General features: G+C 39.5%; 9 protein-coding genes across 9 annotated transcripts; 2 read left to right on the top strand and 7 right to left on the bottom strand.

Moving 5' to 3' along the window:
- Nucleotides 1-583: 583 nt before the first annotated feature.
- On the bottom strand, nt 584-2,368 carry CIK1 (Cik1p; the record flags this gene model as incomplete). The annotated part of the gene is made up of 1 exon (XM_056230440.1): nt 584-2,368. The coding sequence occupies one exon, from the start codon at nt 2,366-2,368 to the stop codon at nt 584-586; it is 1,785 nt and encodes a 594-aa protein (XP_056084358.1).
- Nucleotides 2,369-2,900: 532 nt separating this feature from the next.
- VTI1 (v-SNARE protein VTI1) lies at nt 2,901-3,554 on the top strand (the record flags this gene model as incomplete). Its single annotated transcript, XM_056230439.1, has 1 exon — nt 2,901-3,554. One exon carries the CDS (start codon nt 2,901-2,903, stop codon nt 3,552-3,554), a length of 654 nt encoding a protein of 217 aa, XP_056084357.1.
- Nucleotides 3,555-3,755: 201 nt separating this feature from the next.
- Nucleotides 3,756-7,028, bottom strand: SKDI13G3260 (uncharacterized protein; the record flags this gene model as incomplete). The annotated part of the gene is made up of 1 exon (XM_056230438.1): nt 3,756-7,028. The coding sequence occupies one exon, from the start codon at nt 7,026-7,028 to the stop codon at nt 3,756-3,758; it is 3,273 nt and encodes a 1,090-aa protein (XP_056084356.1).
- A 663-nt stretch (nt 7,029-7,691) lies between these two features.
- On the bottom strand, nt 7,692-8,063 carry ICY1 (Icy1p; the record flags this gene model as incomplete). Its single annotated transcript, XM_056230436.1, has 1 exon — nt 7,692-8,063. One exon carries the CDS (start codon nt 8,061-8,063, stop codon nt 7,692-7,694), a length of 372 nt encoding a protein of 123 aa, XP_056084355.1.
- Nucleotides 8,064-10,029: 1,966 nt separating this feature from the next.
- On the bottom strand, nt 10,030-10,275 carry RPL36A (60S ribosomal protein eL36; the record flags this gene model as incomplete). The annotated part of the gene is made up of 1 exon (XM_056230435.1): nt 10,030-10,275. The coding sequence occupies one exon, from the start codon at nt 10,273-10,275 to the stop codon at nt 10,030-10,032; it is 246 nt and encodes an 81-aa protein (XP_056084354.1).
- Nucleotides 10,276-11,092: 817 nt separating this feature from the next.
- On the bottom strand, nt 11,093-11,869 carry MRPL24 (mitochondrial 54S ribosomal protein bL28m; the record flags this gene model as incomplete). Its single annotated transcript, XM_056230434.1, has 1 exon — nt 11,093-11,869. The coding sequence occupies one exon, from the start codon at nt 11,867-11,869 to the stop codon at nt 11,093-11,095; it is 777 nt and encodes a 258-aa protein (XP_056084353.1).
- Nucleotides 11,870-12,674: 805 nt separating this feature from the next.
- Nucleotides 12,675-14,885, bottom strand: GYL1 (Gyl1p; the record flags this gene model as incomplete). The annotated part of the gene is made up of 1 exon (XM_056230433.1): nt 12,675-14,885. One exon carries the CDS (start codon nt 14,883-14,885, stop codon nt 12,675-12,677), a length of 2,211 nt encoding a protein of 736 aa, XP_056084352.1.
- A 281-nt stretch (nt 14,886-15,166) lies between these two features.
- On the bottom strand, nt 15,167-16,288 carry SPG5 (Spg5p; the record flags this gene model as incomplete). The annotated part of the gene is made up of 1 exon (XM_056230432.1): nt 15,167-16,288. The coding sequence occupies one exon, from the start codon at nt 16,286-16,288 to the stop codon at nt 15,167-15,169; it is 1,122 nt and encodes a 373-aa protein (XP_056084351.1).
- Nucleotides 16,289-16,695: 407 nt separating this feature from the next.
- Nucleotides 16,696-21,051, top strand: SGS1 (ATP-dependent DNA helicase SGS1; the record flags this gene model as incomplete). The annotated part of the gene is made up of 1 exon (XM_056230431.1): nt 16,696-21,051. One exon carries the CDS (start codon nt 16,696-16,698, stop codon nt 21,049-21,051), a length of 4,356 nt encoding a protein of 1,451 aa, XP_056084350.1.
- Between the last annotated feature and the right edge of the window lie 30 nt (nt 21,052-21,081).

Here is a 21,081-nt window from a genome sequence, read left to right as displayed (position 1 = left end):
TAATAGGTTACTGACGCGCTGCGGGATTCTCTCGAAGAAGCAAAATCGCGAATTCTTGCTCGAACGCGTTTAGTGCAGAAGCTGAACAAGGCAGTTGCTAGTGGATCGTCAGAGAAGGAACAGGCAGCTCACTAACAGGAGCTGGGCTCTAATCGTCATGAATACTGAGCAGATCGGAGCGGGCCGTGGTTCGCAAAGTTCTTCTTCACGAGGTTGTTGGGAAGTGCTTGTTTACCCCTTTACGCGCGATGTTTTCGTGGCTTTACCGCATTTGGGCATGTCCTAGAAGAGACCGGGTGTTATTCACTTTCCTATCAGTGGAATGGTTGCGAACAAAGGAATGCTGTTCGATTATGGAAACAAAAGTTTATTCATGTATATTCATGGCACGCTACCCTACGCCCTTGATAATGTGTGGCCACAACCTAGCGAGTGATTTACATCCGGGCGTTAGTCTCAAAACATTCTCTTTGATTTTGCTGGGTTACTCATGTTGGTGCCACGCACGACAACGTAGCTACTTAGGGTTGTTTATGTAAGCGAGCGAGAGGATGTAATTGTAGTACAAACGGATCTGGCCCTTTCAATCCAGCTGAGGTAATCGTATTACTCTTTTCAGTTTGCTCGCTAGGGCCAGAGTCTTCTCGATGTTTTCACCAGCGTTGATCTTGAAAACGAAACACTGCTTTGATTTAGTAAGCACATGCGAAAGCAATGAGGGAGCCTCGTCGAGCGCTTTACTTAACTGCGAAGTGGTCATACTACTGATGTATATATTCATTGAATGGGACTCTTCTTCTTTTTCCAGTCGGGTATCTAAAGTCAAGACACACACGCATTCTTCATCTTGCGACATATTTTTGATCGTTGCCAGGTTTTTCAATTCAACGTCATTCCCTTTGATGCTTCCATCGAAGCGCAATGTTTTCAACGTCATGTTGTACCCCTCACCGTAGTGCTTGATTAACTGTTCTAGTAAAGTCATCTTTATAGGCGCTGCATGTTGCTCCGAGATCATCGTAATGCTGCAATTGACTAATTTGCTAATGTATTTTTCTAAAAATGGCATGCACTCGTTAAATAAACGCTTGTGATCCTTGTGAATCTCTTCCAGGATTACTCTATCAAACGCTTGTACACGTTTTTCGCCGCTATCCTGGAGAATGCACTGGTCCACGTAGTTGATGCGAAACTCATTGGGCATGTCTCGCTCATTAGCATACGCAAAGCATCGGGCGTGCCCTTTGATTTCTTCTATTGAGGTGGCTAGATTTTGTCGTGTGAATAATTCCTGTTGGACTTTATCTAGTTCATTCGCATACTTTTTTTTCCAACTATTGGCTTTTCCCTCAACTTGCTTTCTCCCTTCCTGTATTTGTGCCAATGCTTGTGATGTGACAGCAAGCTTTTTTTGGAGGGGAACGATAGCAAGTTCCATTGCATGAAATACGTCTTCTGCCTCTTTAATCTTTTGTTTAAATTTATCGAATTCGTCTGCACATGCGATGATATTTTCTTCTAGTTTATCATGGGTGTTTTGCAACTCTTTTAGCGTTTTTGAAAGCCTTTCTTGCTCCTCAAGTAACTCAATTCTGGCATCGTCCTTGGTTTTCTTAAATACCCCAAATTTTTTATTCAATTCATTTTCATGCTCTCTACAATTCTTCTCATTCTCGTTTTGTAGAATAAACAACTTTCTATTTACGTCTTCAAACTCTGTTTTAAGTTGTCGCATTTCATCAGTCAACTTTTCATCAGGTTTTAGATTTTCAACCTCCATCAACTTATACGTCCATTCCCTTTTGGCATTCGATAGCTCCTCTTCCAGATCGTTCTCAAACTCTTGGACTTTTACAGCATGCATAAACATTATATTTTTTGACGATAATTCAGCATTCCTTCCTTGCAGGTCACATTGACTGTCCTTCAAGTCCATATCTGTTGATAGCCTATCAATTTCATTCTGTAATTCTCTACATGATCTGACCTTAGCATCTAATTCTGACGTTATTGTAGGTAGTTCTCTGTCATGAACACGGACGGATTCCTTTTCAATTTCAGAAATAGCATTCAATAACGAATCTATGTCCCTTCTAACTTTGCGCTCATTGTTCTTCACTCTTTCAATAACCTTGGGATCTCCACCAAAGGTCAATTTCTTTTTATTTACAGCAGAAGGATCATCTGTGAAACAACGCCGTATTCCAGACCGGGAGCCCTGTAATATATTCAATTTATTGTTATTGGGCGTAAGTACCATGTCCATCTCTTTTTTTTGAACTTTTTGGCGTTTGTTTTTGAAGGTATCTCGAGTATTACCGCTATGATCACTATGAAGAGAAAGTTTGGGTATTTTGGAATTGTTCATCTTAATAAAATACTATGAGTCAACAGTGTTCAATATCAGTAGATATATTCAAAATAGCGATATCAGATCTTATATATACAGTATTTCGCTCTAATTCATAGAGGTCTCCTGGTCAGGCGCTTAGTTATACTGTTTTAGTTTTGTTTCAAAACTGGTTCAGCTGAATGGGAAAGGCGCTAAAAGGTATTTATCAGCGAAGTTAAAAGAGAAATCTTAGTAAGAAGACTAACACTCAAAAGAATATGCACAATGGTCAAAGAGTGATCGCTCATTTAGATGAAGTCTACGATAGTGGTACCTCTACATATTGACTTTAAAATAGAGTAAATAAGAACAAAAATGGTAAACAAATCATCGTCACTAGAGACGGCTTCTTGTTCACGTGACAGTTTCTATTTCAATCAAAATTAGGAGAGCAAGAATCTTGACCAAGGGCTACTACTGCTTTAAGAGAAGACATTGCCCTTTCTCGAGATTGTGAAAGGAAAATAACCTCATTCCATATATATACATATAGTGATTTGGCATAGCAATGAGTTCTTTACTAACATCGTACGAATCGGATTTCAAAACAACCTTAGAACAAGCCAAGGCGAGCTTATCAGAAGCTCCCTCGCAACAGCTATCGCAGAGAAATTCTACGTTAAAGCAGGTGGAGCAGCAACAGGATGAACTATTTGACTTGATAGATCAAATGGATGTGGAGGTCAATAACAGTATAAGCAATGCCTCAGAACGTGCTACGTACAAGGCGAAATTAAGGGAATGGAAAAAGGCAATACAGAGTGATATCAAAAGACCGCTGCAATCTTTAGTGGACTCGGGCGATCGTGATAGACTTTTTGGAGATCTTAATGAATCTAATATTGATGATGACCAAAGGCAGCAGCTGTTGAGTAACCATGCAATCTTACAAAAATCCGGAGATAGATTAAAGGACGCTAGCAGAATAGCAAACGAAACTGAAGGAATAGGGTCACAGATCATGATGGATTTAAGGTCACAGAGAGAGACTTTGGAAAATGCGAGGCAAACCCTGTTTCAAGCGGATTCATACGTGGACAAGAGTATAAAGACACTAAAAACAATGGCCAGAAGGCTGGTCGCAAACAAATTCTTAAGCTACGCCATTATTGCAGTGCTAATATTATTGATCCTACTGGTTTTGTTTTCGAAATTTAAATAAAGAGAATCGAGAAGAGGTTCAATAAAACCGCCAAACGCGCTTAATGACATCTAGATGAAGTGTCAGCTACCTTCTTGTGGCAGTCAAAAGAAGGGTGGGGGGAATATCGCGATCATATTCTATATATCAATATGTAGATGTATATCAATGGAAATGCTTCTTTTCAGATGTATACCGATACTGAAGGTAAAGCACAGCCTTTTACGATAGATCCTTATTCAAAGGACTCATTGGGTCCATTGGATCTATATCCTCATCTTTAGCTTTGTCAGTTACCTTCATGTTTTTCACTTTATTTTTCAGCTTGCCTATTAGTTTTGTTTCAAAGTCATGACGATCTTCTGGAACCACAATTTCATGGATACCTTCCTCTTCATTCATTTCCTCCATTAGATGTCTTGCCTTGTCACTTGAAATACTGCTTTGTGGTGTCAAACCAGAATGGGTGCCGCCTATTCTGTGATGACGTTTCTCTTCTTCCGTAAGGTCCAAAATAGTGGCGGTGTAGTTGACTAAAGATTTCGCACTCTTACGTCTTGCCATTCTCTTCATCTTATATCCCTCCTCAGAGCTTTCTGTTGAAGCTGTCGTTGCCACAGATGATCTTGGCGTACGAGGCAGCCTTACACAGGATATACCTACATCGCTAACCCATTTGGCAACAAGAGCTGTCCAACCACACTGGTGCGAAGCACCGAGACCTCTCCCGGTGTCACCATCGAAGTATTCGAAAAATTGTACGTAGTCCTTAAAATACGGATCTGTAGATAAAAATTTGGAATGATCACCATAATGGACGGCACGCTCCCCATTTTCGTCTGGAACGAACAGGTGAATCATGCGATACCCAAGCTCTTCAGCAACTTCTGCTAGATTCAAATAATCACCTGAGCCTACGGGACATTCGACCTTAAAGTCTGAACCGTAGTACAAATAAAATCTTTGCAATGCTTCCATAATCAAAAAACTAGTGGGGAACCAAATCGGTCCCCTCCAGTTAGAATTACCGCCGAACATACCTGAATCAGATTCACCTGGCAAGTATTTGACCATATATTCAACACCATTTACATTCATCTCAAATGGATGCTTTTCGTGATATTTGGAAAGAGATCTTATGCCATATGGTGACAAAAACTCGGTTTCATCCAACAGCCGTCTCAATATGGCAGTCAATCTTTCTTTGGTAACCAGGGACAATAGTAATCTTTCACCAACACCCTTTTTTGACATTGAAGCAATGTTTCTACCAAAGATCTCTGGACGATTGTTCACAAACCAATCAACTCTCTTTTTGAAACCTGGAAATTGTTTTATGATACTTGGTTCTAAAGTCATAGAAGCATATAGTGGAATTAAACCCACAAGAGACCTAATTGGTAGCTGTTCTTTGTGGTCGCCCCAGGAAATGGCATCATAATAGAACTTATCTGTCTCATTCCATAGATTTTGCTTTATAACATTTTTACATTTTTCTCCTGTAATGTCTGTAGCATATTCAAATGACATAGAATCACTGATCAAGATGAAATGTTCGAAGAATTTAGAGGCAATGTCCTCATAAACTGAATTTTCTTTGGCCAATTCCAATGCAATGTTTAGCATTTGTAAACTGAAGAAGGCCATCCAGCCTGTGGAATCAGCTTGTTCTAGAGTACCACCAGTGGGTAATGGTTCTGACCTATTGAATACACCAATATTATCAAGACCCAAGAACCCACCTTCAAAGACATTTTTACCTTCGGTATCTTTTCTGTTTACCCACCACGTAAAATTCAGCAAAAGCTTTTGGAAAACCCGTTCCAAAAATGTACGGTCTTCACGGTTATACATGTTCCTTTCAATCTTGAAAACACGATATACGGCCCATGCATGGACAGGTGGGTTGACATCATTGAAGTTCCATTCGTATGCGGGAATTTGACCGTTAGGATGCATGTACCACTCTCTTGTTAATAAGTCCAATTGCCTCTTGGCAAATTCTGGGTCAATCATGGCCAAAGGAATGCAATGGAAGGCAGTATCCCATGAAGCGAAAAATGGGTATTCCCATTTGTCAGGCATCGACAGGATATCTTCGATGTAAAGATGTTTCCAGTTTTTATTTCTACCGTTAGCCCTATTAGGCGGAGGTCGTGGTTTGATGTTCGCATCACCATTGTACCAAGCATCATAGGTGAAATTGTAAAACTGTTTGGTCCATAGTAAACCAGAGAAAGCCTGTCTTTGAAGGTTCCTTAGTTCATCACTGATTGATAAAGGTGTGATTCTCCAATAAAAGTTATCAGCTTCCCCTTCTCGATCATCGAAAACCAAATCAAACTCATCTTCATCCACGACGGCCAGGTTTTGTGCCTTGAAGATAGAGTTTTCGGGGTCGTTTGTAAATTTATATCTCACCGTAACATACTCGCCTGGCGGAATATTTTTGAAGTGATAAACCGCGCACGCCTTTGTGCCTTTATTTTCAGGATTTACGGCATCACTTTTACCGTGAACAAGATATTCTTCAAAAGCGTCCTTTGTGTACTCAGAGGGGTTTTTCTCTTCATTAAACAGCTTTATAAGATTCGACTCATTATCAGTAAATAGCAATAAAGGATCAATATCTTCCACCTCTTCATCATCTTCTTCTTTTCCTTTCATTCCATTAGAAGAGAACCCACCTGGAGATGGCTGGAAGACCATTTGACAATTACCGTATTTCTTGTGAGTCATACTGATTAAGTTTGTGGCTTCCGAGTCCCTCTCAAGGAGAGGTTTGTCTTTTGTTCTAGTACCATCGAAAGCCCAGGTATTTCTAAAGAAGATTTGGGGAGCTACGTACAGCTCACCGGAGTCGATTTTACTTCGATTATGTATAGTCAACCGGAAGTTCAGTTCACTGGGGTTTTCGTCGCTTTTGGCCATTTCGAAAAAGGTATCAAAATAAGGGTTATCATCTGTGTCGTTATCACGGTACAACCCATCTATATCATAAACTTCGAATTCCTTGTCTTCGTACCCTCTCTCCGCATTCTTCTGCACTAACTCTTCATACGGAAAAGCCTTTTTGAAGGGATACTTGTACAAAGCCTTCATGTATGAATGAGTGGGGGTATTATCCAAATAAAAGTACAATTCCTTAACATCCTCGCCATGGTTTCCCTGCGGCCCAGTCAACCCGAATAACCTTTCCTTCAACCTCTCATCCTTACCGTTCCATAGCGCGACGTTCATACACACCAATTGCTTGTTATCAGAGACACCGAATAACCCATCTTCACCCCACCGGAACACTCTTGCATTGGCATGTTCGAAGGGAAAATTGGACCAGGCATCTCCGTTTAAGGAATAGTCTTCACGGACAGTGGCCCAACTTCTCTCACTCAGGTAAGGACCCCACCGGTACCAATATTTCTTATGGCTGCGGTTTTCGCGCAATCTTTCTTCTTCTACTGTAGAGTCTACAAATTTGTCTCTTAACTTGTTCATTAGTACTTTTTTTCTTATCTTCTCCTCTTCTAAAACACAAAAAGATCTGAGCACTAATAAAAAATGTGTTATGCTAGTTCTATTACTTCAATTGAGCAGCGAAAGTTTCGAGAGACAAGAGAAACGGCGATTACCAAGATATGATCGTACAGTATACATATATATACTATCGAGTTATCTAGTAGCTTTTCTTGGTTTGCGGTTTTGATCTGGGTTAGCCCCGCAAGATGTCTTTACCCCTTATTTTCAATCTGGCCTTTCTGTTTAATTGAATCAGCAATCGTAAAAGATTCAGCAGAAAAAGAAAAACGAAGGGATTGTAACCGACGAACATCACAAATAGGGAGAAGCAGTTGAAAGTATTGAACTCTTTTTATTTTCCTTCTTGGAAGCCTGGGCCTTGCGCTCGTCATTGTCGATAAATGGTGTATCCGGGAGTCGTATTATGGTTTAGTTAATGAGCTCCCCTAGACGAAGGGGAGATATCACGTGAAGCGACATGCGTATGGTGAACAAATAGTTAGTTAATGTTTGAAAGGGAATATTGTCTAGCGGAAGTTTATAGAAACAATAATGCGTGTGTATGTACGTATGTTGAGTGCATATATATGTAGGTAAATTGGATGGGTAGTTAGTTTGCTTTTTTTTTTATTCACCGTTGTTTCAAAATGAGGAAAGCCACAACCTGTAGTTTTGTTGGGCGGCATTGGCGTAAAGGTCCGTTAATCCGTCACAGGATTGGGTGGTTATGGCTGACACGGCCATGCGACAGTCTTGGACGTTGTTCATTGCCTGATGTTTGTAGTTGTTCTCTTGAGTGCTATCTAACGAGAACATCGGCTCGTCTTGGGCGGAGGCAGTAGTAGAGCCGAACTCCCTCGGTACTGCGACGGAACCGTTCATAATGTATTTAGTCTCATCCATGGGGCTAGGCGAGTATTCCTGGCCCATTAAGGCGTGCTCAGTCAGTTGATGGTTGGCAAAGGACAGGGAAAATACCTCATCGTCTAAAGGAGTCGTATAGTTCACAGACATTGCTTGGTTTGGTTGTATGTGTTATATGAAAAGTTGTGTGCTTCTTATCATCAGTCTGTCTATATATACACATATATATAAGAGTAAAATAAGCCAGTGCGAAACAAAAACAATCAGTAAATAATAAACTTAAAAATCCATGCTACCAACTAATGAATTAGAGGGCACATGGAGTAAGACATAAAAAAAATTCTGCGAACGTGGACACCTACATATATATTAGTTAATTTATCTATCCGCGTGGCCAAGAAAAATGATAACAAAGGGTACTCGCCAACTTGAAGGTGTCATGGACGCTAGTGCCAATAACCCGCTATCTCAACTGCATGGTCTTTCTTCCACAGTGCGCGTCTTTTTTTGTTTCCATTTTATTGAATGACTTTTCCGCGGAGGTTGGGCCGCGCCAGAAAAATACTTTCACCCAAAGCTCTCTATTCTTTTTCGTTTCTGTGCACGCTCTACGCCGATCGGTCGCGGCGGCAAAACTTCCCTGAAGTTCTGAAACAAGGGCTACGAAGCACTCTTGGAACGGGAATGCCGACGGAAGGACCTGGCCGCTCTTTCCGCGGGGGGTAACTGATATGCTTGCAAAGGGCACAGGGTCTTGCTACCCCTCCTTTAGCCAAGGCAACCGCCACAGTAGCGAGAGCGAGGGCGCTCGGATCGTCGCTTGCACGTTATGCCCACGTTTAATTTCACTCCTCAGTTGGAATTACGGACCGAACGAATTTTCTGAGGTTGCCCGCCCCTCATTTGGCGGCTTTTGCACATGAACGGTTTCCCCACACCTCAATAACAGCAACGTCGTTAACGCATCCGTTTGCGAGATTCTTAAGGGTATTTTTGATTTTACACGTGAAGCTGTATTTGACGGTACGGAAGCGGGCGAGGAGCGAAGTACAGTCAGTACCGTCATTCTGCAATAAGAGTTTGAGCGTTTTTCTAATTTGTTGAGGTTATAATAAGAAGTAAATATGTCTAGCCCGTGCCAGAAGGAGGCTTGTGCCATCCAAGGTTTGTAATAACAGAACTAACGTAAATAAGTTTTAGACGGTTGCTTTTTACTAACACTTTTTTTTAGATTGTCTTCTATCAAATGAGTATGACGATGCCAAGTGCGCTAAAGTCATAAATCAGCTTTATGTCTGTTGCTCGAAATTCTACGAAAAAAATGGAAAGGAGGCACGGTCTCCCTGTTGTCCACTGCCTTCTCTTCTCGAGCTGAAGATGAAACAAAGAAACATCAAACCAAGTGATGGTTGAGACTTCTCACTGGTTTAAGTCTACGCTTTCTTTCTATATACTACTAAATGGCGACTGATAAAATCGGTATGTGCGTGAAGAGGATCTAATCATAAGTACATTGATCGTACTTCCAGGGAAGATCCACCCACTTTCTTTTATGAAAAAGAAATATATTTATCTAAGATCAACCGCGAGCACGACAGTGAAATAGTATTAGTATTTCAACGTACAGTAAACGATTAAGTAAACTATATACGTCCACTGCCTAAAAAAAACTGCCGAAACAGGATTTTCTAAGACCAAGACGAATCGTGACTCTGGGTGTCTATTATAAAAGACATTGTTACTCTTTTTAAGAAAGGGGTAAAAATAAAAAAGAAAGAATTAAGAAATGTATTACAGAAAGCATCAATTAGGATAGAGAGACTATTCTTAATTGTCTCTTTTTATACTATCGAGAAAAACACCTACGCAGAAAATTTTCTCTTCATACATTTCCTACGGGTAATACACCGAACGCCAAAAAATAATTATAGGGTTGGCTACCAGATACTCGAAGTAGCCTATACCTTGGCGCACTGCGCGCGGCTAGCTACATCGCCTAAACAGCTCTCTATAGCCTCGTTTTAGAAAGTTGCGCTTTTTTAGTGTTATTTTTTTTGCCCTAAGCTAAAAAGAAAGTATGATATCTATATATATTACAAAAATCAGTTTTAAGAACTTAGTGACGACGAGAAGCAACAATAATGTTATTCATTTCTTCAACCTTAGCCTTGGCTCTTATGAAAGAACCTAATCTCTTCTTGGCGACCTTTCTAGCCCTTTTTTCACCAGAGTTTCTTATTAGATCGATCAATCTTCTTTCGTATGGAGACAGCCCAGCGATTTCTCTGACCAAAGATCTAACGAACTTAGTTCTGTTGGAAGCAGCACCCTTCTTGTAAGAGATCTTTGGGGCTGGAGTCATGCTAGTGACCTTCTTACCTTTGTTCAAACCAATTGCAATTCCTAAATATAATACCACAAGTTGTTTTCTGTTAGTAATGTGTCAAATAAGCACGTATATGAGGGCGTGTGGATGTCTGGAGTGATGCGTGAAGTGCGGCTTTCCATTTCTGACCTTTATTCCACGGCTGTTTTCAATACACTATTGGTTTGATTGTAATCGTCTCTTTGCAAAGTGGTGCTCATCCTGAAGGGTCCAATAACCTCTTTTTTTTGAGGAGGTGCAAAAATTTAAAAATCATCATTAAGTGACATGAATTCATTCTTACTTATACCACGCCATGATATACTATTCTTGTCCTTGTCTTTCTTTAACTTTCCAGTGCATTTATTTCCCTCTAATAGTTTGGCTAAATGTTCTTCAAAACACTCATAAATTGTCCCAACCCATTCAATATCCTCCTCTGTGTTTAACATACCTGTCTTAGCCGCCATTTTTACCGTTTGCTGTATTTCTATGTGTGCATAACTAGCAAATCATTACCGTAGAGCAGCTTAATATCTTTTGATTCTTTGATTTAACAAAGCTCATACTGGCCGAGGGTTTCCATTCCTTCCGCATTTCACTCCGAAAAAGAACTAAAAAATGTTCGGGTGTTGAGTCGTCGGCAAAAAGCACAAACCAGAAGCACATAGGAACTACCATAACATTACAAAACATACGTAAATCTCATCTTATCTATACACGTATACGATAGTTTTGCTTTTTTTATATACAAGAGGAGTTAAAGACATTTTTGAGAGGTCAGATTTTAGTAAATGATGACATTTTTTCCTTATTATACAGTGATGGCTGATAAATCAAAGTCGTGTTGCTCCAATTTAGATACGATATCTTTGGTTGGAACGTCGGCAAATAGCTCTACAAACTTTCTGTGATCTAAATCTTTCCCTATGGACTTGTGTTTCAATTTTTCTAAGGGATACAAAAACGCCAGTAACTTTCTTCTTCCGACTGATATCTTTCTTTGCTTGCCATTTATCACTTCATCATAGTAAATTTTGACCTTCTTACCATCTGCCGTTTCTACGATTGGGGCACCCTTGTGTGGATAATTCTCTATCGCATCTTTCCTCTTTAAGATTCTAAAGCGCATTTTCCAACCTGTGGGTCCTAATTCTTTTATCCTTGCAGCCTTTTCTTTCGTTAGGTAATTGTCAATCCCGCCTTCTTTACTGATTGTTCTTAAAACTTTAGCAGTCATCTTAATACTGATTTTTCTATTAAGAGTCTCACTCCATAGACCTTTTTTCACAACATTTGGCAGCCACTTCTTCCTTGTTTTAGCTTTACTTTCGGAAATATTGTTACCAAACTGAATGAAAGATCCACCATATAAGCCTTTATTACTTTGTTTAAAGATACCAGATTCCCCGTATTTATAATCTGGAAACTTTTTTCTCTCCTTTGGCATATGCAGAGGCTTAATATCACCGACCTGGTAGTCCGGCTGTTTAGGGACCTTCCTTGTTTCCACTAGTCTCCACTGCCTAAATTTTTTAACGGCTGAAGTGAATTTCCTTGTTATTTGAAATGGTTTGAGAATTTGCTGCATGCTCTCCTATCAACTTTCTACCTTTTATTCGTTATTAACCTATTGGGCTTTAACTTTAAAGAGTTTTGGTTGATTGAATGTTTTCGGTCTTTTAAGCATGTTTACGGAAGCGTCCCCCGGATTGGGAAGCACGAAGGTATTCAATATACAATTACTACAAGAAGAAAAAGAAAACGCACTATGACATGATTTGTCAGTCATAAGTTAGTAAGTCTAAGTCTAGCAAGCAAATTCAATTATATGTTTGTTTCTTTGGTGATTTTTTCAAGATCGTTTAAAATCTCATTTTTTTCCAAATTCTTGTTGCAAGTATGCCTTTAGTGATGCACGGCACTTTTTACCCTTACAGAGCGCCTATAATGAACATTTGAGGAATATAGAATACAGGCATATGTTCAATGCTAAGAATGCAATTTTGCCGAGAATACGATTGCGTGCATAAAAATTAGTGACAGTTAACAGTTAAAAACAAAGTCCCGCCATTGGCAGTCATCTCCTATGCTAAATGTGACACTCTCTAACTGTGTTTCGCTCTCCCTTAAAGTTGATAATTTTTCAAATTGTTTTAGCATTTGGATTCTTTGTTTGTGTCTACATAATTTTTACATTAATCTTCATCTAGGTTCTCTTATTTTTCTATTCTCTTTCTATATTTTTTACGCCGCTAAAAGCCTTGATATGTAAACAAAACGTAATATAGTGAACGGACGAAGAACGAAATTAGCTATAATCTATAATTTGCTCTATCGTTTCTTCATTCATACACTTTCTTGATAGAATCAGCGCTTCATACGTACATATTTGATTACTTGAAAACCTTTTTGAATCCTGACCAACCAGCTCCTAAAGAATGATTCTTAGAATCTGAATATTCGAATAGCGTGCCGTTTTTATTGGCAGTTTTAATTGCCTCAACCGTCCTTTCTAGTTCTGAAATTCTGTCCTGTAATTTCAGATTCTCATCCATTACCTGTGAATTTTTTTTCAGTGTCTCTTCTAAATCTTTCTTCAAATCATTGGGCACATATACACTCGAAAGCTGTTTCTTTTTTTCTGCATCTAACTTTTTCTTCAGATCCAGGATCTGCAATTTATATCCATTGTTTTCATTCAAAATGGACTCAATGTTGAGCCGGTTCTTTACTAGCTCATTCGCAATTGTCACATGCTCTCTATTTAAAGAAGTATAATCATTTTCCAATTTACGTACATGTTTTTGTAAATGCATGTTCTTTTCTGTGATCGATTTATACTGCTCCTCTCTTTCGTTATCTAATCTATGAATTTCCTCATATTCAGAGGCATACTTCTTCATGATTCTTGGTGTGATTATCACTTCCATCATAGCATCTCGAATTAACTTATCCATGCATTCCCCTGGAGAAGGAACATCACTGGATACATCGTTTCCCTGCCCAATATAGTCATCCACCAGACCGGAGTTTAAGAACTCCAGAAGCTCATCAAAACCCAATTTCAGCAATTGGTCCCGGCTACGACATAATAGCATGGCGGGAATCCTCATAACGGAGTCAAGACTTTCTAAAAATACTATGTCACCGATCCGTGGTTGTGTTTCAGCGGTAAGTTTCTTTTGGAATAGGGTTGTAAAAAGACCAGCCAAAAACATGGAAGAATGAACACCTTTCTCATTCATGTATTTATAGATGTCGGGATATGATTCTTCTACTAATCTATCGAATTTATAGCAGAGAACGTCGATCCCAGGAGCACTTGGCAAAAACAACAGTCTTAAGTCATAAACTTTCATTAAGCGGACAAACAAGCCAAATGCATCTGCCTCCTTCTCAGAAACGTCAAGGATCATGTTAATAATGTATGTCATGTCGATAGAAAACTCACATTCTGAATCAAAAAGCAAATATGCCTTTAATATGTTAGTTATACGTTTTACATTGGTAAAAGAAACACCATCCATCACTTTCAGCTTATCTTCTAATTCTCGGACATCAAATGGTGCTTCTTGCACTAGATAAGTTTCGTATATAGGATTAAAAGATTTTGATTTGGCGTAACTTACCAACTGCCACATTATCAAACGATAAGCAGATGGTATACCACGAGACAGTTGAAGGTGCAAAGATTCAATATCATTTAGTAGGGTATGTTGGTAATCATTCAAAGTGTTCAACCAAAACGAACTAATCTCTTCAGGCAATAGACTGGCATCTATCTTTTTGGAGTCTTCCCTCAAAGTGAGCATATTTTCATCTAAATCACTTTTTATTGAGCTATCTTCATTTTTGTAGAAACGCATGTTTCTCCTGAATGTACTGGCCAAGAAGTCCTTCTGAGCAGCTAAGTCTAAAGGATTTTCTATGCGGCGTGGAGGTAAGATAGGTGGAGCTAAAGAAGAAGAACTACCTGAAGTATTCATTGATAGTCTACCAGGCATCTCATCACCGCAGGGTACCTTCAGATGCAGAGTTTCCGTATTAATCACTTGCCTTGGAGGTAATTGAGGTTGACCAGAGAAGGTCTGATCATTCTTATTTCTTGGTGGCACTGGCGGAGATAAAGATTTCAGAAGAACAGGTGCGGAACTTTTGGCATCGTCAACTCTTGGTGGCAATGAAGGCGAAGTTATGTTTTTCAGTGCCTCTTCAACTTTTGCCTCTTCGGTTTCTAATAGCTGATTAAGGTCTTCAGGCAGTAATAGGGGTTCACCTCGAGGATCACCCTGGGGTTCCGCTGCCACTTCTGTTTGCATTGACGCTTCATGTGGATCAGGGAGGTCAACGATCAAACTATCTTCTTTTACGCTCTGATTTGAATCAAAACAACTACTTACATCTGCAGGTACCGTTTCCACTTCTTTGCTCAGATTTTTTTCTCTATCGCTTACTACTGTTGGTATCTTATTCCCGGAGGCGATGTCATCAGGATTTTCGTCCAGTTGGATTTGGTGAGGAGTTACTGGAACTTCAATTTGCTCTTTCGGAATATTTTCATTTGACACCATCCTTTGTCCTGTATTTTCGGCTTTTTCACTCATAGTGATGAGAACATAAACATATAAGTGCTGATGCAGTTTCTGTCTATTCCATTGTAGTCCCCTTTTATTTTGCTTGCGAATAGAGTAAGATATTCTTTATTTTCTGCCGAATTTTCATAGAAATCGAACTAGTGAGAGTACGTAGATACGAATATATAATGTATTAACCATAAAAACAACGAAAAATATAAAAAAACTATGTATGGACGCATACTTACATCCATGTGTAAGAGTATTAAAAATAAGCTTTCATGTAAACACACGATGAATGAACAATCCAACTAGACAAATTCATAGCAATCATCAGATACTTCCGATAAAATAGGTGAAAAAGCGCTTCTATCTGGGTGAGACGCTTCATTAACGAGGGACCACGCACTTGTTGATCTGTCATCATTGATCAAGGTGTTCAATCTTGCATCTTCTGAAGCGATGTCAAGGGACGCATCCGCGTAAACAATACCCGTAGTGATATTTAGGCTTGCAATCAGTCTCTCTGTGTCCGCCACCGTCGAGTTTGGAAAGTGTATTCGAATCTTATTCCGATGAAAGGTTACCGGCAATGATCCATAGTTCTGCAGGATCATGTCAACGGTGCCGTATATTGATTTTAAATCATTGTTGTAGCTTGAAATGTTTTCCTTCAACTCTTCCAGGAGAGAAGAATTTAGAAATGACAAAGGCACAGAAAATGTCCCATTGACGTTGAACTCAGGAACGGTGAACTCAATGTAAGAACCTGGCTTTTCCACAAAACATGGGTTAGATTCATTAATCATTTGATTCTGAGTCTTCATTATTTTGAATAACTCCAAATCGCGAATGAATTTTATATCTTTTTGAGATAGCTTCTTGAAGGCAACAGGTTGAACATCGTTCTGACACGAATCGACATAAGATGCATGCTGGAATGTTTTGGAGTAGTTAGAGTGGGAACACTGATCTAATCCATTCAATGAGTTAAAGAAACACCTTAAGGATATAGTCATGTTATTTACGGCTTCCTGAGTAAACCTGATGCTAGAAGTGGAGTAAGCTCTTTGCCCTAACAACCTTGTCGACGTCGTCATATTCCAGTTTGTAAATAAACCCCTGGGGACACCTTTGGGCACTCTGGACAAAGCTGCAAATCTGCTGACGTTAGCTGCGGGTCTCAAATGGTCAAATCTCGTGACTCCCCTCTTTGCGGATGGAGATATAACAAAGCTGCCTACTCTTTTGAAGGCTACAGAAGCATCAAACAGACTTCTCCACCAGGTGGCAAAGATACTATTGTTATATCGAAGGGGAAACCTCCCATGGCTCAGCCCGATTAATGTCCGGTCAAGCGACCTGGTGATCTGTCTGAGCTGGACTCGTGACATTCGCAGCCACAAGCTCCAGTTACTACCACCTACAACCATAATAAAACTTCGCGTTCTCCTGTTATGAAATGGTCATTATCAAGATAAAGGAGGAGAAAGAGATGCCATTCTCTTCGTGGTCTTTTGCGTTTATATAGCTCAGCCGTATGGTCGAGCCAATTGCCCGGCTCCGTTTGTCAAATTTTGTTTACGCTGCTAATATGAATGTCAAATAAGAATCTCGAATTTGATCTTAAGGGAAGACGCTGCTTTGAGAGGGAAGAAATAGCGAGTGCATAGTCAGCTAATTGAGCATTGGAGACAGCATTTTGATTTTAAGCCTTCTCGTTGTGTTTATTTTCTGTTAGCCAGCTTGACGCCATCGCTTGGAGAGAAGGAAAACATATACGTTTAGTATATACATATAAGGAGACAAACACACACGCACACACGCACACAAAAGGGTAATGGTGGCGAAACCATCACATAATTTGAGAAGGGAGCACAAATGGTTGAAAGAAACGGCGACTTTGCAGGAAGACAAAGAGTTTGTCTTTCAGGCTATTCAAAAGCATATTGCGAACAAGAGGCCCAAAACAAACTCGCCACCTACTACACCGTCCAGAGATGAGGACGGTGCAGGAACAATAAATGTGTTGACCAGTATTCCTGGGTCTGGATCCACTAGTACAGCTACGAAACAATATGAAGGCACACAAACTCTATCGAACGATACGGAATGGCTCTCTTACCCCGCTACATCTAACCAATATACTGACACTCCCATGGGGGATATACCCGCCAGCACAACTATCATATCAAACCCAAGGACTCCCAGCAGTTCGAAACCGCACAATCCCAATGCATACCGACCGCCCATGGCGAGTTCTCTTGTGGAAAACAGTAGTGATAAGAATCTGGATCGTACAGATAATAACAGCGACATGATTGATAGTTCAAGTACAAGGAAGCGGATCGAAAAACCGCAAGAAAACCCAGCAAAAGAGTTGATTCGACTTCAAGGCTTACTTATTGCAGTTTTGAAAGAACAATCCAAATGTTTGCTACAGAAATGCAGTATTATCGAATCTACATCATTATCAGAGGATGCTAAAAGGCTTCAATTAAGTAGAGATATACGGCCTCAATTATCCAACGTCTCTATCCGTATAGATTCTTTAGAAAAGGATATCATACAAACCAACAAAGATGTTAACTTGAAAGCCCAAACTAAAGATTATAGTCAAGTTTCCTCACAAGATAAAAATATCATATCAAGTGTTCTGCCTATCGCCCTGGAGGGAAATCTACCTCTTAAGAGTGCGAATTTGACAAGCACTACCGCAGCCACCACTGGAGCTACGAAAGTTGTTGCCAAAAACCCCAATAAAATTGCTAATAAGGATAATCGCGACGACGACTTGATCCAGGTGCTGGATGATGAGGATGACATAGATTGTGGTCCTGCCACCATATTACAACCGGGCTTGATAAATGTTCCGCAGAAAAACACTCCACACTCTCCTGCATCGCCGCGTCTCGAGATGACCTCAGAAGAACAAGATGAACTTACAAGGAGGAATATGCGTTTAAGAGAGCCAGTAAACTATAGAATTCCCGATAGAGATGATCCCTTTGATTACGTTATGGGCAAGTCCTTGAGAGACGATTATCCAGCCATTGAAAGGGAGGAGGATGAACTCACAATGGAAGCTGAAGAGGATGATCATTCTAGCTATATGACTACCAGAGATGAAGAAAAAGAAGAAAACGACTTATTAAATCAAAGCGATTTTGATTTTGTGGTGAATGATGGCCTCGAGCCAACTCAAGACACGGAATATCATGATAACCTTGATAGAAGTGCAAATATCGAAGAAAATCCTTTAGAAGACGATACCAGATCCACAATTACTCTATCACAACATAAAAATGTTCAGGTTATTTTATCTTCTCCAACAACGCAGAGTGATATATCCAATCGCCAAAAGCAAATCGGTGTGGAACACATTGATTTGCTCGAAGAAGATCTAGAAAAAGATATGATATTGGATGACAGCATGAGTTTCTCCTTTGGGAATCAACATTTACCCATGTCACATTCTGATCTAGAATTAATAGATAGTGAGAAAGAAAGTGATGATAATGAAGAAGATAATAAAAACAATAATCTCGAATATCTATCAGACAGTGATCTCGAAAGATTTGATGAAGAAAGAGAGAATAGAACACAAGCGGCAGATATCCAGGAACTGGACAATGATTTGAAGATTATAACGGAGAGGAAACTCATAGATGACAACAACCATCAATCTCCTTCGTGGTCTGCTTTGATTAAAATGGAAGAATCCAATGTTAGCCAAAAAAAAGGGGAGGAAGATGATTTCGATGATGATTTTTCGTTAAGTGATATAGTGAGTAAGTCCAATTCGTGTTTCAAGGCAAAGGGTCCAACTTATTCTTGGTCTGAGGAAGTTTTGTACCGTTTGCATGAAGTATTTAAATTGCCGGGCTTTAGGCCTAATCAGTTGGAGGCGGTCAACGCAACTTTACGAGGTAAGGACGTTTTTGTTCTTATGCCAACGGGGGGTGGTAAATCACTTTGCTACCAACTTCCTGCCGTGGTAAAATCTGGTAAGACGCATGGTACTACCATTGTCGTTTCTCCCCTGATTTCTTTGATGCATGATCAAGTTGAACATTTATTGAATATGAATATTAAGGCGAGCATGTTCAGTTCTAAGGGCACTGCAGAACAAAGAAGACAAACTTTCAATCTATTTATTAACGGATTGTTGGATTTAGTTTACATATCTCCTGAAATGATCAGTGCTTCTGAACAGTGTAAAAGAGCCATTAGTAGATTGTATGAAGATGGTAAGCTGGCCCGTATTGTTGTGGATGAAGCACATTGTGTTTCTAATTGGGGCCATGATTTTAGGCCTGATTACAAGGAACTAAAATTCTTTAAAAGAGAATACCCTGATATTCCAATGATCGCTCTAACTGCAACCGCAAGTGAACAAGTCAGAATGGATATTATCCATAATCTTGAATTAAAGGAACCTGTTTTTCTAAAGCAAAGTTTTAACAGAACAAATTTGTATTATGAAGTAAACAAAAAGACCAAAAATACCATTTTCGAAATTTGCGATGCTGTTAAATCAAGATTTAGGAATCAAACTGGTATCATATATTGCCACTCTAAAAAATCTTGCGAGCAGACTTCAGCTCAAATGCTGAGAAATGGCATCAAATGTGCCTACTACCATGCAGGTATGGAACCTGACGAAAGATTAAGTGTACAAAAGGCATGGCAAGCTGATGAAGTACAAGTCATTTGCGCTACTGTTGCTTTTGGTATGGGTATTGATAAACCTGACGTGAGATTTGTTTACCATTTCACTGTTCCACGAACATTAGAAGGTTATTATCAAGAAACTGGTCGTGCCGGAAGAGATGGTAAGTATTCATATTGTATTACCTACTTTTCATTTAGAGACATCAGAACTATGCAGACAATGATTCAAAAAGATAAGAATTTAGACAGAGAAAATAAAGAGAAGCATTTGAATAAATTACAGCAAGTGATGGCGTATTGTGACAACGTTACTGACTGTAGAAGAAAATTAGTTCTATCTTACTTCAACGAGGATTTTGATTCTAAATTGTGTCATAAGAACTGTGACAATTGCAGAAATAGTGCCAATATGATAAGTGAGGAAAGAGATGTTACAGAATCTGCTAAAAAAATCGTTAAACTGGTAGAGAATATCCAAAATGAAAGAGTGACAATAATCTATTGTCAAGACATCTTCAAAGGTTCTAGGAGCTCCAAAATTGTTCAAGCTAACCATGACACACTAGACGAACATGGTTGCGGTAAATCCATGCAAAAATCTGAAATTGAAAGAATATTCTTTCATTTGATAACAATTCGCGTTTTACAGGAATATTCTATAATGAATAATAGTGGTTTTGCTTCGAGTTATGTCAAAGTGGGCCCCAATGCCAGAAAACTGCTCTCTGGAAAAATGGATATTAAGATGCAATTTACGATATCGGCACCAAACTCTCGTCCCTCAACATCATCTAGCCACCAATCGAATGAAGATAACGCACCAGCTATGGCGCAAAGATCAACAACTATTGGAGGAAGTACCGCTACCAAGTCAACTCGCTTTATAAGTGCAAAAGAACACTTAAGATCGTACACATACAGTAGTTCAACCATGGAAACCCCACACCCAATCTCTTTAAAAAACACGAATGATTTGCATTCGACACAAGAATTAAATAACTTGCGGATAACGTACGAACGGCTGAGAGAATTGTCATTAAATTTAGGAAATAGAATGGTTCCTCCAGTTGGGAACTTTATGCCCGATTCTATCTTGAAGAAAATGGCGACAATCTTGCCAATGAATGACTCGGCCGTTGCCGCTTTAGGTCCCATAGAGGACAAATACCGTCGGAGATTAAAATATTTCAAAGCTACAATCGCAGATCTTAGCAAGGAAAGATCAAACACAGATCATGAAAAATACGACACAATATTGAATGAAGAATCTGTTAACAAAGTGTCCGGTTCGATCAATGACACTATCCATAGCACTGGGATAAGATCTAGGTTCTTTGACGCCAACCCGAACGAAGCCAAGGAGAATCAACAAATAGTTAACCAGATCAGGGAAAGCCAACTATCCAAAAGCTCAATAAGTGGTAAATCAGTTACGAAGACGACCACCAAGCCTGCTAAGAAATCTGCCAATGGAAGACGAGGGTTTAAAAATTATAGAGGCCATTACAGAGGAAGAAAATAAACTATTGAAGAAATATGGTCCGTTGCATAT

The sequence above is a fragment of the Saccharomyces kudriavzevii genome (genome assembly GCF_947243775.1).
Source record: "Saccharomyces kudriavzevii IFO 1802 strain IFO1802 genome assembly, chromosome: 13".
Classification (NCBI taxonomy): Eukaryota; Fungi; Ascomycota; class Saccharomycetes; order Saccharomycetales; family Saccharomycetaceae; genus Saccharomyces; species Saccharomyces kudriavzevii.
Note: the sequence above shows the minus strand (reverse complement) of the source record. Positions and strands in the feature narration are given on the sequence as shown.